Consider the following 15,282-nt stretch of genomic DNA (forward strand, 5'->3'; position numbering starts at 1 on the left):
AACTTGGGTGGGGCCAGGCACTATTATTTCCTGAGTAAGCAACAACAACAACAACAACAAACTACTTGTTTTTGACCAACTGCTATGGCTTCAAGTCACCGTCCTAGGAAAGCCAGAATTGGTCAGTGTATAACTAGATCTTGCAAGAGAATCTGAGTGTTGGTTCAAATGTCAGTTTCTGGTTCCACTCAGATCTGATAACTAGATAAGGGTGTGACTTGACTAAGCTTCCGGGAGACTTGTTAAAAGCCACTTTTATTTTGAAATAATTATACTCATTGGAAAAAATGTAAAAGGACATCCTGTGAACTCTTCATCCAGCTTTCCCCAGTAGTAATCTCCTGGTAAAACCATAGTGTATTATCAAAACCAAGAAGTTAACATTGGTTCATACACAGAGTGTATTCAGACTTTATGTACTTTATGTATTCAGTCTATATGTACTTGTGTGTGTGCACATGTATGAGTGTGTGTCTGTGTGTGTGTGTGTGTGTAGAGTACCTATGCATGTGTCTGTCTGTCTCTCTGCTAGTACCACACAGTCTTGGCTACTATAGTCAAATCTTGGGGATCATTTTCACTGATCCCTCCTGCTCTAGTTTTATATTGGTAAGATTTATTTAGTTATTCTAAGTCCTTTCTCTTTCCATATAAATTTTAAAGTTTGTCTATATCTGAAAAATCCTTGCCTGGAATTTGGTTGGAATTGCCTTACACCTATAGGCCACTTTGTCATCTTTAAAGCATCGTTGAATCCAAGAATACGCTACATCTCTCCATTTCCTTAGGACTTATCTAATTTCTTTCATCAATGTGGTAAATGGTATTCTGTTTTAATTTTGGCTTCCACCTGTCATTGTAGTATATGGAAAAGTTGCCAGACATGGCAGCCCATGTCTGTAAATTGGGAAGTGGAGGCAGGAGAATCATTATTCAAGGCCAACTCTGCAAAAGTTAGCAAGATCTTATCTCAAAAGGAAGATATAAACAAAAGGACTGGGATGATGGCTCAGGTAGCAGAGTACTTGCCTAGTGTACAGAAAGCCTGTGTTCAATCCCTTGCAGTAGAATAGAAATGCTATTGATTTTTTTTCATATATTGATCTTGACTCTTGCTACCTTTGTACTATTCCTTAGTATATTCTCTGTGGACAATCAGTTATGAAAATAGAGATAATTTTTAATTCCTTTCCAATCTATATTCTTCTGAATTCTATTTCTTGCCTTATTGTACTGGCAAGCATTTCTGGTATGAAGTACTTCCCAGTATGGGGAAAGCATTCTTTCCAGTGTTACACCACTAATTGTGATGTTAGCTGTAGGGTTTTGTAGCTTTTCCTTACAAGCTGGAGATGTTTCCCACTGAGCCCTTACCTTTTTACTGTGAGCAAGTACTGGGTTTTGTCAAATGATATGATCACATTTTTTTGCACTTTTACGGAAGTTAATATGATAGATTAGATGAATGATTTTTAAAATAATTGAAGCTGAAAAAAACTTTGCATATCTAGTATAAGTGGTTATGGTGGATAAGTATTTTTACACATGGCTAGCTTTCATATGTTTAGTGTCCAGGATGTGAGACGCTGATCTGTGCTTTTCTTGTTTGTATCATCTTCACCTGGCCTTGATATCAAGATAATAGTAGCCTCACACAGAGTCCAGAAGTGTCTCCTCCTCTTTTCCCTTCTGAAGGAGATTGTATGAAGTTCTTACTAGTTCTTTAAGTGCTCTGTACTAAAGTGAAACACTGAAATCATCTGGACCTGAAGAAGTCTTTTTCGGGAAATTTTACACTGAATTCAGATTTTATGTTCATAGGATTATTCAGATTATGTTCATTTTGGCTGAGCTTTAGTGATCTTGGATTTTTTTTTTTTGGTTGGTCATGGGGCCTGAACTCTTGGCCTAGGTGCTGTCCCTCAGCTATTCAGCTCAAGGCTAGCACTCTACCACTTGAGAGACAATGCCACTTGCAGCTTTTTCTGCTTATGTGGTGCTGAGGAATTGAACCCAGGGCCTCATGCATGCAAGGCAAGCACTCTACCATTGAGCCACCTTCCCAGCCCCTCCACTTGGATTTTCAAGAAGGTGTTCTATTTCTAGTTTTCAGAAGCAACAGGGCAACATGGTTTGTAGTGGTCCCTACTAAATCTACAGAGATGATCTCTTTGTTTCTGATAATGGTCATTTCTGTCTTTTCTCTTTTCATCTTTGTTAATATTGCTAGAAATTTATTGATTTTACTGATTTTTCCCGTGAGAGTCACTTTAAGGAATCAATCAATCAATCAATCAATTTATCTACCTATCTATCTAAATTGGTGGTACTGGGGTTTGAACCTAGGACCTGTGCTTGCCAGGCAGGTGCTCTACCATTTGAGCCATACCCAAGCCCTTTTTGCTTTTAGTTTGCTTTTCAAATAGAGTCTTATACCAGGCTGACTTCATATATCAATCCTTCTATATTCATCTCCTGAGTAGCTGCGATCACAAGTATGTACCCCACCATGCCCAGCTTCTTTCTGAAATAGGGTCTTGCTAACTTTTGCCTGGGGTTCCCTCCAATCACCATAATCCTATTGCCAGCTTCCAAATAGTTGAGATTACAGATATGAGCCACCACTTCCAGCACAATTATATTTCCATTGTTTTCTGTTTCCACTTCATTGCTGTCTGCTCATATCATTCTTTCCTTCTTTCTACATAGTTTGGGTTTTTTGCTCTAGTTTTTTCTAGTTCCTTGAAGTAGGAATATAGATTATTCATTTAAGATCTTTTGTAAGATAGTGTTCAGTGTCATGAATTTCTCCCTTAGCATTGGCTTCAGCTGCAACTCCATACCACATTGTGTCATGTTGTTACTTCACTATTATATCACATACATATTTATAGTAATATATACATGTATATTCCTTTAATCCCTTATTTCTTGTTTTAGCTTTCTTGCCATCTTATGGGTTAATTATTTTACCTTCTTATGGGTTACTTAGACATTAGTGTTCAATTTCTGACTTACTAAAACTTTTTTTTGGTCGGTTGTGGGGCTTACACTCTGGGCCTGGGCGCTGTCCCTCAGCTCTTCAGCTCAAGGCTAGTGCTCTACCACTTGAGCCACAGTGCCACTTCTGGTTTTCTGGTGGTTTATTGGAGGTAAGAGTCTCTCAGACTTTCCTGCCTGGCCTGGCTTTGAACCATGATCCTCAGATCTCAGCCTTCTGAGTAATTAGGATTACAGGTGTGACTCACCAGTGCCCGGTTTATTAAAACTTTTATCTATCCCTTTGTGCAACTTTCTCAGTGGCTGCATAAATATACTTACATAATGTATCATAGTCAATGAATAAGTATGCCTTACCATTCCACGTGATATGTAGAAGCTTTCCATTTTGGTTCCTCTACCTCTTTACTTTTAAATACAATTATACAAGTATTCCTTTAAGTACCTTTGTCACATCAGATGGGGTAGTAATTTTTGCTTCAGTCATCAAGGACAATTTAAGAATTTCGTGAGAAGAAGGATAATCTATCATTTTTATCTATTCCTTAGTTCTTCTTTTCTGAAGTCCTAAACTTGCTTCTGCTTTTCATTTCCCTTTAGCTTTCCTATAAGAGTACTAGTGGCTCATGCCTATAATCATAGCTACTCAGAAGGCTGAGATCTGACAGTTATAGTTCAGAGGCAGCCCAGGCAACAAATCCACTAGACTCTTTTCCTCAATTAACAAGCAAAAAGTTGGAATGGAAACGTAGCTCAAGTGGTAGAGTACCATGTAAGCAAAAAAGGCAAGCAAAAGCATGAGACTCTGCATTCAAAACATGGGTCTAGCACAAAAAATGAAGTAAGATCAACCAGTGATAAGTTCTCTTAGCTCTTCCTTATGTTATTATGCTATTATTTTCCTGAAAGTTGCATTTACCAAACAACTTGTGATTGAGGGTGGTTTACTTTCAGTACTTAGAAAATGTACTACTTCCTCCTGGCCTCCGTAGTTTCAGGTGGGAAATCTGCTGTCTCTTGTATTGTTGTTACCCATAAGTAATCCATAAATTTTCTCTGGCTATTTTCAAGATAACTAATTTATTTTTTAGTTTAGGTTTCAGAAGTTTAATTATGATGTGTTTTGGAGTGGAGTTCTTTGATTTACTCTATTTGAGGCTCACTTAGCATGTTAAATCTGGGGAGATTTTTAGCTCTTACTTCTTAGAACTCAAGTGACTTTGAAGTTCATTTTACTCAGAGTAGGGTTCAGGAGCTCCAGAATCCTTCAAATGGTACACAGAATATTGTAAGCTGCTCATCTTTCTTAAGAAAATTCCCAAGACATTCCATACTTGCTGTAAGGTTAAAAAAAAAAGTGAAAAGAAACTAATTGTATCTTCTCTTCCCTTGTACCACATCTGCTAAATTTCAGTGGTCCAAAGATATCATCAATAGTTTTAGAAAGTATCATCATTCAAGTGAATATTTTCTGAGTTCTTAATAAGTTGCAGATAAATACATTTTAATTTTTCCTTAGTGAGAAGGTGAAGAATTAAACATAAAATCAACATCATTTCTGGCTTAGGAAAAGTCCTGAGTAAGAATGCTTCTGGAAAGGCAGTTTTAATGGATATCTTTCCCCTTCCAACTTGCTCTCTGCTTGTATACTAGGTAGGAATGTATAGTACATGGTGAGCCCATCCATCCTTACAATGTTCTGCCCAGTTGCTCATCAGCCACTCATTGTGCTCCCTGGGAAGGCTTGGCCTTGCCAGTGCGCAGGATGTCTCCTCTGCCTGGCACACTCTCATCTCTTCTGGACTAATTCCACCCATTGTCAGAAATGTGTTTGGGTTACATTGTCTCTAGGAAGTTTCATTTTCTCTGCTCCGAGCATTAAGTCGAGCTCTCCAATGTGATTTCCTCTTGGTCCCTCCTCTCAGACCATGAGAGCCTTGAAGGTTGGAATGGGGTCTTGGTTGCTTTAGGCCCCAGTATGGTCATAAACAGAAGCTCTGTATATAAGCACTGTCCCTTGTCATAGCTCACCACCACCAGCTCTCTGGCCGAGCCTTTCCTCCATTTCTTTCCCTGAGTATCTGCTAAGCTTCTTCATAGGAAGTTGGGGAAAGTAAGATGCCCAGGCTTTCCCCAGCGGTTTAAGTAATCTTGTCCTCACAAACATCCATTTATTCATTTGCTCTAGGCTATTTTAGGTGATTGCTCTTCAGTTGATGGAATGCCTACCTTATGGACTCCTTGCAATTACATTAGTGTCTGAGTCTCCAGGGCAGGGGAAAGAATTTGATGTAAGCTCTCCATAGTACCACTGGGTCCATGAGACATGGTTTCTTCATCTTTTCTACATCTTTACTTCCAAGTCTTTATTCTAATCTAAGCTGCCCCCATAGATTTTTTTGGAGTTGAAAAGCAAGATGAATAAAGGCAACTTGTCTTAGTCTTCTTTTCATTGCTCCCAGGTACTATCTTGGTCGTCAGATGTATATTGTCATCTCTGAGCCGGACATGATCAAGGAAGTGCTGGTTGAGAACTTCAGTAACTTTACCAACAGAATGGTATGTAGTCTTCTCTCTGTGTGGTGCTTTAGCTTCCTTCTTTTCTCTTTCTTTTTCTTCTTCCTTCTTTCTTCCCTCCCTCCCTCCTTCCCTTTCTTCCTTCCTTCCTCCCTCTCTTTCTCCCTCCTTTCTTTCCTTCCTTCTATCCTTCCTTCCTTCCTTCTTTTCTCCTCCTCTTTCTCTCTCTCTCTCTCTCTCTCTCTCTCTCCACACACACAAACACACACACACATACACACACATTTACACTGATACTGAGGCTTAAATTCAGGGCCTCACACTCTTGCTCACTCATCTTGCTTGCTCACAGCTGATACTCTACTACTTGAGCCACATCTTCAGTCCAGCATTTTGCTTGTTAATTGGAGTTATCCTCTTGTAGGCTTTTCTGCCTAGGCTGGCTTCAAACCACAATCCTCCAGATCTCAGTCTTCTGAGTAGCTAGGATTCTGTGTGTGGATTCTAAGTGAAAAGAGGCCGCCAGGCTATGTAAAAGGGGAGTGATGGATTCTCTTATCAGCTTGAGGACCAATTCCATTCAAACTTGAGCTCCTCAGTAAACTTCCACTTTGAAATATATGGGGCTGCTATAGAAAGGTGCCCATTCAAGAAACACTTTCAAGAAAGCTAGAGTACCAGATAATTCAGCATCAGGAAAGATGCTAAAACCAAGGAGATTTCTTAAAGCTGTGTTCAAAGCTCTAGAGATCTTAGACTGCACAGACCACATGATTAAGAAATACCATGCAAGGCTAACAAATACCAGTGTGAAAGCAAAATTCTGAGGATCTTATATTTACATCTTTCCCAGAAAGTATGAAAGTATTAAGGCTGGAAAGGGAAGAAAAACAACATTTGTAGGGAAATCTGTTCCCACATAGGAGTCTGTGAGAGCCTCTTTATGTCAGTTCAAGGCTCCAGCCTACTAAAGGATGTATATGGTTTAGAGAAGTGCATTTCCTTCTTTTTATCTTTGATGAAAAAAAAATGCTCAAAGAATGGGATTGAGGCCAGAAAATGGTCAATGTTGGTGTTGTTAGTATTTTTCAAAAGGGAGAGAGAATTTCTCACAGAGAACTTCAACAACCTCATGATCATTGTTGGAAAAAGTTTAAAGAATTAATAAACAAAAGCTGTGAGCATTTAATCATTGTGCCAACCATTTTTCTTTGGGTCAAATTAAACTCCCTTTTCCATTCTTATAGGGACCTAATGCATTTCTCCTTTTGTTGATTATTGGGCTACAGGCCAGGCTCTATCTAGGTGTTAATGGTGAAGAAAAGGCTCAGTCTTGACCTCACAGCTCATGCGTGAGGGAGGGAGGCAGACCGGTGGGAACTAGCACAGCACAGAATGGAGAAGCTCCTGCAATGGAAACTCCATCCAGATGTGCACAGGGGAAGGGCTGGTTGTCTGTGCAATCATGTGACCTGAGTTTTAAAGAATTCCTAAGCATCAAGGCTGAGTGCAGTGGCTCATGTCTGTGATCTTACCTACGTGGGACGCAGAAATCAAGAGGACTGAGGTTCTAGGCCACCTCTGGCCAAAAACAAAGTTAGCAAGACCCCATTTTAACAAACTAGCTAGGTATGGGGGTCTGTGCCTGTCATTCCCAGCTACACAAGAGACAGAGGTAGGAAGAGCACAGTCCAAGTAAGCCTTAGACAAACACTAAGACCCCAGATGCAAAACAAAGCAAATAATGCAGGTGTAGCTTAAGTTGTAGAGCCCCTGCCTAAAAAGCATGAGGCCCAGTACTACCAAGGGAGGGAAGGAAAGATGGGAGGGAGGGAAGGAGGGAGAAAGAGAAAGAGGGAAGGAAGGAAGAAGGAATATAGGGGTCTTTGTGAATTCTCCTGCTTGAGCCATCCAGACTTCTTTTTTGTAAGATTCTCTGACACTGGGACAATCACTGCCTTCCAGACGAGGAAGTTTAGGTCCAGGACACTACATGACCACAGACTGAGTGGAGGGAGACCAAGTCCACACACCCTTCCCAGCCCAGAGCTCCTTTGACTGGGCTACCACCACAGCAGCCTCGGGACCTTTCTAGGTGACTAGGGGATCATTTGCCACTCACCATTTGTCTGCCCTCCTTCATTTCTTCCAGCCAAGTCCCTGAGTCCAGGGTCTCAACCTCCGTGAGGTTGGTACCAATTTCCCTTCTCTTCCACTCCCACAGAGGAGACAGCATTTTGCACCTGAGTTCCCCAAACAGGACTTCAGGACTCCGTAACTCAGACCTAGGCTGTGTGTCCTGATGAAGGGTCCAGACTCCCCATTCTCCCCCCAACTTGTTCTAGAGAGCTTGACTCCAGTACCTTTGTACACGCTGACAGTCTCCAGACCACCAGGCAACCTCACAATGACTCAATTGTTTATTAGCAGCGTGAAATTGAGCAAACTTCTTCATCAAGCTCCTGTTCCTCCTCCGGAAAAGGGTTCTGTGCTTTACCTGCCTGGCATGTTGGAAAGCTGAATGGGCCACGCGGTCACGCCTGTAGGCCAGGCCCTGTACAATGGTGGGCAGTTGAGAGATGCTGTGAACATCTGATCGGAGCAAGAAAAGCTTTGACCTTTCCACATCTGTGCAGATCCTAGGCTTGAACTCAGGGTTTCACTCTTCCTAAGCAAATCCTCTACTACTTAAGCCATGTCTCCAGCCCTTTTGTGCTTTTGTTATGTTTCAGATAGGACTTTGCATTCCCCCCACCCCCCACTCCCATGGGGCCAGCCTGGATTACAATCCTCCTATCTACTCCTCCACCTCCAACCACCTGAGCCTGCCACATCATTTGACATATTGCTTAAGATGGGGTCCTGGGAAGACCTTGAACCGTGATCCCCTTGTCCTCCGCCTCCCTAGTAGCTTATTGGCTGAGATGACTTCTTGCAAACATTTTGCCCAGGCTAGCTTCCCACTGCGATCCTTCTGATCTTTGCCTCTCTAGTAACTGGAATTATAGGCATATGCCACCATACCTGACCTATTCTTTAAGGCTTTCTTCAGCTTCTGCCTCTTCCAGGAAGTCTTCCTGCCTCCATCCACATTCACTTTTCCTCCTCACTGAACTTTCTCCTCTCACTTACCTGCGTGGCTCATTCATTCAAGGGGTCCCATTGTGCTCTCTACTATTGACAGTAAAGGAACACGTGGGCTTGGTCCTCACTGAATTCTTAGTTCTTTGGGGCTAGGAACTGCTACTTCCTTTTTTATGCCACAGTCCCTCTTATACTTTCTACTTCCTTTTTATACCACGAGCCAAAGATAGAATCATCAGTCAGACTCCAAATGGGATTGAATCTCCAGCAACGTGACATTCTCTCCAGAAGTGAGTGACTCCTGGTCCCGGAGATTCTGTGCCCACCTCTTCTTTACTTCTTCATTCACGATGTGGAAAGGGACCCTGTGGGCTTAAATGTTAGAGCACCAAACTGGTAAGCACTAAGTCCTGAGTTCAGATCTCAGCAACACACACACACACACACACACACACACACACACACACACACACACACACACAAAGAAAAGAATGGGAGAGAAGAAAGAAAAGAGTAAGTCAACATAAAAGGAAAAGAAAGAAAGAGAAAAAAAGAAATGAGAAAAGAAAAAAGAGGAAAGTGCCGTTTAGTTCTCTAGGAAACCCTTGCTTATCCTTTAACATCTGGGAGTATCTCCACTTGGCTTTGTTTATGGCTTTGAAGCTACTTCCATATTCATGATTTAAAATCTAAAAAAACACAAAAAATAAAAAAAAAACACCCAGCCCTCAGTAACTCAATTCTTTCAAAGAAGTCACTAGAGTAAGGTTTTCTCCCAAGTTTTTGAAAGTCAAATGAACCTGGGCTTCTGAGAATTCCGGATTAGCCAGGCCTGGTTTCCCCTTTTTGACTCCACGCTGCTGTTTTCCATCTAACAAACCGTTTACTAAATGTTCAGTGAGTCCTCATATCAGACATTGGCTCAGTAAACATTAAACACTTACTCCATGCTAGCAAACTCCAAATGGTCCCTGGTGGTACAGAAATATGACTTTGATGCATGAAGTGGGAAGGAACTTAAATAACACATAGTTTCATTGTTCATCAATGAGAGCTTGCTCTGAGCACAGATCCAGGTCTAAGTTATGGGTTTGAGTGAGAGAATACGGATGGGAGGTGGGGTGAAGCACCCCACTAACGTTGGAGAGGACTCTGACTTTCATCAGTACTGAGAAAGCATTTGAATTTCAAAATCATCGAAGGAAATGTTTATTTTTTCCCATTCACATTTTTTTAAGACACTTAAGCCCATATAGCGCCTCTCTCTTTTTTTAAATGCTCATTTCCTGTATGGACTTCCTGTTGGTGCCTTCAGTCCTTCCAGAAGTTTCTCTATGTTTGTGCAGCCATCATTTACCATTATAACTTAATCTTAGCATTTCAAGAATGTCAATTGCCCCAGCACCTTGGCCTGTGAGTTTTTTAAAATTAGTGTGAATTTGTTCTTCTTGGTTATGATACTCATAAGTCATGAGGTTGGCTTTTTAAAAAAAAAATCTGTGGAAGCCGGGCACGGGTGGCTCACGCCTGTAATCCTAGCTACTCAGGAGGCTGAGACCTGAGGATCGTGGTTCAAAGCCAGCCCGGGCAGGAAAGTTTGTGAGACTCTTATCTCCAATAAACCTGCTAGAAAACCAGAAGTGGTGCTGTGGCTCAAGCGGTTGAGCTCTCACCTTGAGCTGAAGAGCACAAAGACAGCACCCAAGCCCAGAGTTCAGGCCCCACGACCTACAAAAAAATATATATATCTGTGGAAACTGGGTCTACATGACTCAGTTAGTAACGGTCCTACACAGTGCTTGAACTTACTGTTGGCCTGGAGTTGGGGAAGCTGGGGGGAAGGGGTCATGAGAGGCAGGCTGTCTTTAGCCTATGCCTGGTTGGTCCAGTTGGATGGGGACATGGGAGAGATAGGCCAAATCACACAACATGGTACCTCAGAGATAGTTTTAGTCCAAAATGGTGGATGGGCAGAAGGAACGGGATGCAGCTCCCAGCTCTGCTGCTTGGAAGTGAAGCAAGGTGGAGTTCCCAATGTGTGCAGAGAAGAGGCACCAATCCCCAGGTCCTCATGAGCCGCCCCGAGGTCAGCTCTCCACAGACAATGGGCCACACCATCGACTCACAAATGTCACATGAAAGCCATGTGAGAGATTTGGTGAGTGATTTTATCCAGTACCATAAAACCTCAAGGGTCAGCCTCTCAAAGAGAGCAGCATCTACTTGCATGGTGGGCAGAATTGTGAGGATGAGTCACATGAACCCATGACCTCCTTGGGCCTGGTCACATGACTCAGCATTGAGGCACAGGAGTTACTGGAAGTCTTAGTCCCTGGCACCTTCAGCAATGCCAGTCCATCTCTGACTACACTGGCTCACCACAGTTCATTGACAAGGAGCACCCTATCCAGAGCTACAGGAAGATCAGCCCCGGCCCAGGGCCTCGGGGACCCTCCTGCTGATATGTACTGAGAAGATAAGGTCACCACAGCAGGTTTGTCATACCCCCTTTCAACTTGTCCCTGCCACCAACAGATTTTTGAAAATCTGTTCATCTAGATCTCCAGGTAACCTCTTTAGCCCTTACATGAAAACATCCTGACACATCTGTAGTGTGTGCAGTGAAGATTCATGTGTGAGAATGGTGGATGTACATTCCCCAGGGAAGCCCGCCTTTCCTCAGTTGAACTTGGCAAGTGATGTTGTCATGGTTTTAGGCAATGCTAGAGTTTGAACTTAGAGCCTCACACTTGCTAGGCAGGCTCTCTACTGCTGAGCCACTCCTCCGGCCCATTTTTTAAGAACAATTTTTATTCTCTTTAAGTAGTTGTACAAAGGGGTTACCATTCAACGTATCAGTGTATGAGTACAATGCATCTAAATGAGTATCTCCCATTCATCATTCTCTACTCCATCCATCCCCTCCATTTTCCTAGCTTCATAGGGAATGGTAGGATTCCAGCTCCTTTTGCACTGATTATTTTGAGCTAGGTCTTGCTTTTTTTCCCTGGGCTGACATACGGATCACGATCCACCTATTTTAGGACTCCTGTTATACTGGAAAGACAGGCTCACTCCACCCTGCTCATCCCATGTTATAGGATCTGCAGGTCTTAGTCCTGAACAATTCAGTACCATTTTTTTTGGTGGCACTGGGATTTGAACTCAGGGCCTCACCCTTGCTAGCCAGGTGCTCTACCTATACCACAGCTCTAGTCCAGTCAGACAGATGAGTTCTTCCTGCCAGAAGACAACACAAAACCCAAACCATGGGATCAACTGTATCACCTATCACCCCTCTTTCTCTGTCTCTGTCTCTCTCTTCTTGGGTGGATGTGGAAAATTTTGCAATGCACGAGAAACTTTTGGTGTGAGATGTGTGTTGCTCACCCCAGGTTGGGCTGTCCACTGGAAGAGCCAAGTGACAGCCATATTGGGCTGCTTGTCTCCAGTCATCTCACCTGTCCAGTCTCACCTGCTTCCTTCCGGTGCTGGAGAATCAGAACCCTGAAGTAGTTGCACTTGGTCTGCGAAATGTGTTTAGCTTTGAATTTTCAACATGATAGCTAAGGGTGGAGCTCAGCATCTTTTTTTGTCAGTTATGGGGACTTGAACTCTGGGCTTGGACGCTGTTCCTCAGCTCTTCAACTCAAGGCGAGCGCTCTACCACTTGAGCCACAGCACCACTTCCGGTTTTCTGAGTGGTTTATTGGAGATAAGTGTCTCACAGACTTTCCTGCCCAGGCTGGCTTTGAACCACAATCCTCAGATCTCAGCCTCCTGAGTAGCTAGGATGACAGGCGTGAGCCACTGGCATCCGGCGAGCTCAGCATCTTTAAAGGCTCAGGGTGCCCGGGAGGCCTGAGAATGGAGAAGTGGACAGTGCTAAGTGGTATTGATTCTGAACGCTCGATATTCTTTCTGCCTTGCAGGAGTTTTTCATTGTTTTAAATTCAGAACCTTGTTGAAAATGACTTCTTTTGTGTGTATGTGTGATCTTAGTAAACCCTTGCTTCAACAGGAAGTTAACTTTGGGGATCTGAACGAGGGCCTCATGCTTGCTAGGCAGGTGCTGTACTGCTGAGCCACGCCTCCAGCCCTGTTTTCTGCTAGCTATTAAACTGAGTCTTGCTTCTTGCTCAGGCGTGTACCTGTACCCTGACCCACCTATTTTAGACTTCCCATAGTTGCTGAGATCACAGGTGCATGCCTCCATATCCAGCTTCATTCCATGGAGATGGAATCTTTAGACTTGTCTGCCCAGAGTAGCCTCCCAATCTCAGGCTCCTGTATCATTTAGGATGACAGGCACAAACCATTACATCCAGCTTCCTTCTGTTGAGATGCGTGTCCTGAACTTTCCTGCTCAGGCTGACACCTAACCTTGATCCTCCCATTCTCAGCCTCCAACTGGCTAGGATTACAGGCACGAGCCATGGTTGCCCAACTTGATATTCATATGCTTGCCACCAACTAGAATGCTTAATGTGCAACAAGTTGGCAATGCAGGAATCACAGTATTCCTTGGAGTGGTTAATGGGGGCTCTCTCGCCCCCTCCCTTCCCCGCCCCCCTCTCTCCTTGCTTGTTGCTCACCACTCTTGTGTGACTTTGGAAAACAGTTGGCTGCCCTCTTCAGGCATCTTGGAAACCAACCCGGTCTCAAGTCAAGGTTCTTGCCTGTTTCCCTTTTCCCGTCTGTAGGTCCAGATTCCATACTATTTCCACATGATAATTTGCACAGTGAGTTACAGCTTTTTGCAGCACTGTGGGAAGCGTGGGTGGGCCTTGGTGGCTCTGCCAGGCCGTGGGCATACACTTTGGCCCATAATAAATGCACAGCACATGGCTACTTCCCCATGCCAGCACAGACACAAACATGCAGGTTTTCTGTCATAACTTGCCCATCGAGACTGGCTGCATGACCATCCCAAGAGTCTCCTTGGCTAACCTAGGAAGAAATTAGGCTTTCTTTGATGAGATCTTATAGGAAAGGATACACACATGCACATCTTCCCCAGGGAATCCTCACAGTTGGCCACCATGAAACCACTGCTGCATATCAGGCCACATTCCTAACTCCCCAAGGGTTGATGAAACCTGATGTTCGCTGCAAGAGTGACAAGTTCACCTTCCAACCAAGTGCATGGTCCTTGAGGACCATGGCTTCATTCTTGCTCTTTCTTCCTTTTGCAAGTTCTGGAGCTAGAGCTCAGGACCTCATGCTCTCACTTGGCTTTTTCAGGCACGGCTGACACTTCCACTGCGTGAGCCACACCTCCATCCCAAGATCATCTTTCATGGCTTCTGTTATTCTGTTTGAGAAGCCAGGTCTACCTCCAAGGATATTCTCTACCAGCTTTCTTTGTTTTTCCCTTCCTCCTTGGGAGCACAGCCCAGCTCCAATTTCTGTGTACGCATGCTGGCATCCAGATGCCCTCCATGCAGCCTGTGGGGAGGAACACCCATTCTTACCTCACTGAGCAGCGCCTTTGACCCAAATCCAGACTCCAGATGTGTGAGTTCATTTCTGGACTCTACTTTGTAGCCTTAGTCAATCTGTTTACCTTTGTGTAAATACCACACTCTGAAATATCATAGCTTCCTAACAAACCCTGAATGGTGGTAGAGCGACCCCCACAGGTCCATGGATACCTATTTTTGAGGCAGCTTGTCAATTTTTGAAGAATTGATATTACAACAATACTGACTTTTTCAACCCACAAAGGGGCCTTACTCCTGTTCATCTAGGTTTTCTTGAATTTAACTTGACAGTACTTTACAGCATCAATGTAGAGTTTTAATACATGTTTTGTTAAATTTGTTCCTGAGTATTTTGGTAGTTTTATAGGTGTTTGGAGTGTTTGTTTTTGTTTGTCACTCATGGGGCTTGAACTCGGAGCCTAGGTGCTATCCCTGAGCATTTTTTACTCAAAGTTAGTGTTCTACCCCTTAAACCACAGCTCCACTTCCAGTTTGCTAATGGTTAATTGGAGATAACAGACTCACAGACTTTTCTGCCTGGTCTGGCTTTGAACTGTGATTCTCAGCCCTCTGAGTAGCGAGGATTACAGGTATGAACCATCAGCACCTGGCTGCAAACAAATATATATATATATATATATATATATATTTTGGTCCAGTCATGGGCCTGGACTCTGGGCCTGGATGCTGTACCTCAGCTCTTCAGCTCAAGGCTAGTGCTCTACCACTTGAGCCACAGCACCACTTCCGGCTTTTTTTTTCTGCTTATGTGGTGCTGAGGAATCAAACCCAGGGCTTCAGGCATGCAAGGCAAGCACTCTACCACTGAGCCACCTTCCCAGCCCCAAACAAATATTTTTTAAATACATGTCATGTTCTTCTGGAGGTGAAGTGATTGAATTAGAAGAGTTCTAGATTGAAAGTTGCCTAGTCCTTATTGAGATTTTCTGGGTACCCAAGCTTCAGTGCATAATTCCAGGGTGGAGATGGGGAAGATTCATTATTCCAGGCAGATTGACTTCCCTTGGACTAATTTGGACTTGGACGAGTAGGGTGGTTTCCCTGGAGATGAGCTGTAATGTCTCCCCTGGCTTCCTCCATGAAACCTGATTCCACCCTTGGGGTCATGGAAGCAACCTAAACTCCCTCTTCTGTGTAATATGCAGGCAATAAATATTTATTGGGTACATTCCAAGTG

The 15,282-nt window shown here is 43.4% G+C and overlaps 1 protein-coding gene across 1 annotated transcript in view; it reads left to right on the top strand.

The window, feature by feature from the left end:
• The window catches only part of Tbxas1 (thromboxane A synthase 1 (platelet)), a 141,761-nt gene that overhangs the window by 52,292 nt on the left and 74,187 nt on the right, over positions 1–15,282 (top strand). Inside the window, exon 4 of the mRNA XM_013021630.1 lies at positions 5,463–5,559. Within this exon, the coding sequence (XP_012877084.1) occupies positions 5,463–5,559 (97 nt within the window). The remainder of the gene's footprint in view (positions 1–5,462; positions 5,560–15,282) is intronic.

This window comes from Dipodomys ordii, unplaced genomic scaffold (assembly GCF_000151885.1).
Source record: "Dipodomys ordii isolate 6190 unplaced genomic scaffold, Dord_2.0 Scaffold56, whole genome shotgun sequence".
NCBI lineage: Eukaryota > Metazoa > Chordata > Mammalia > Rodentia > Heteromyidae > Dipodomys > Dipodomys ordii.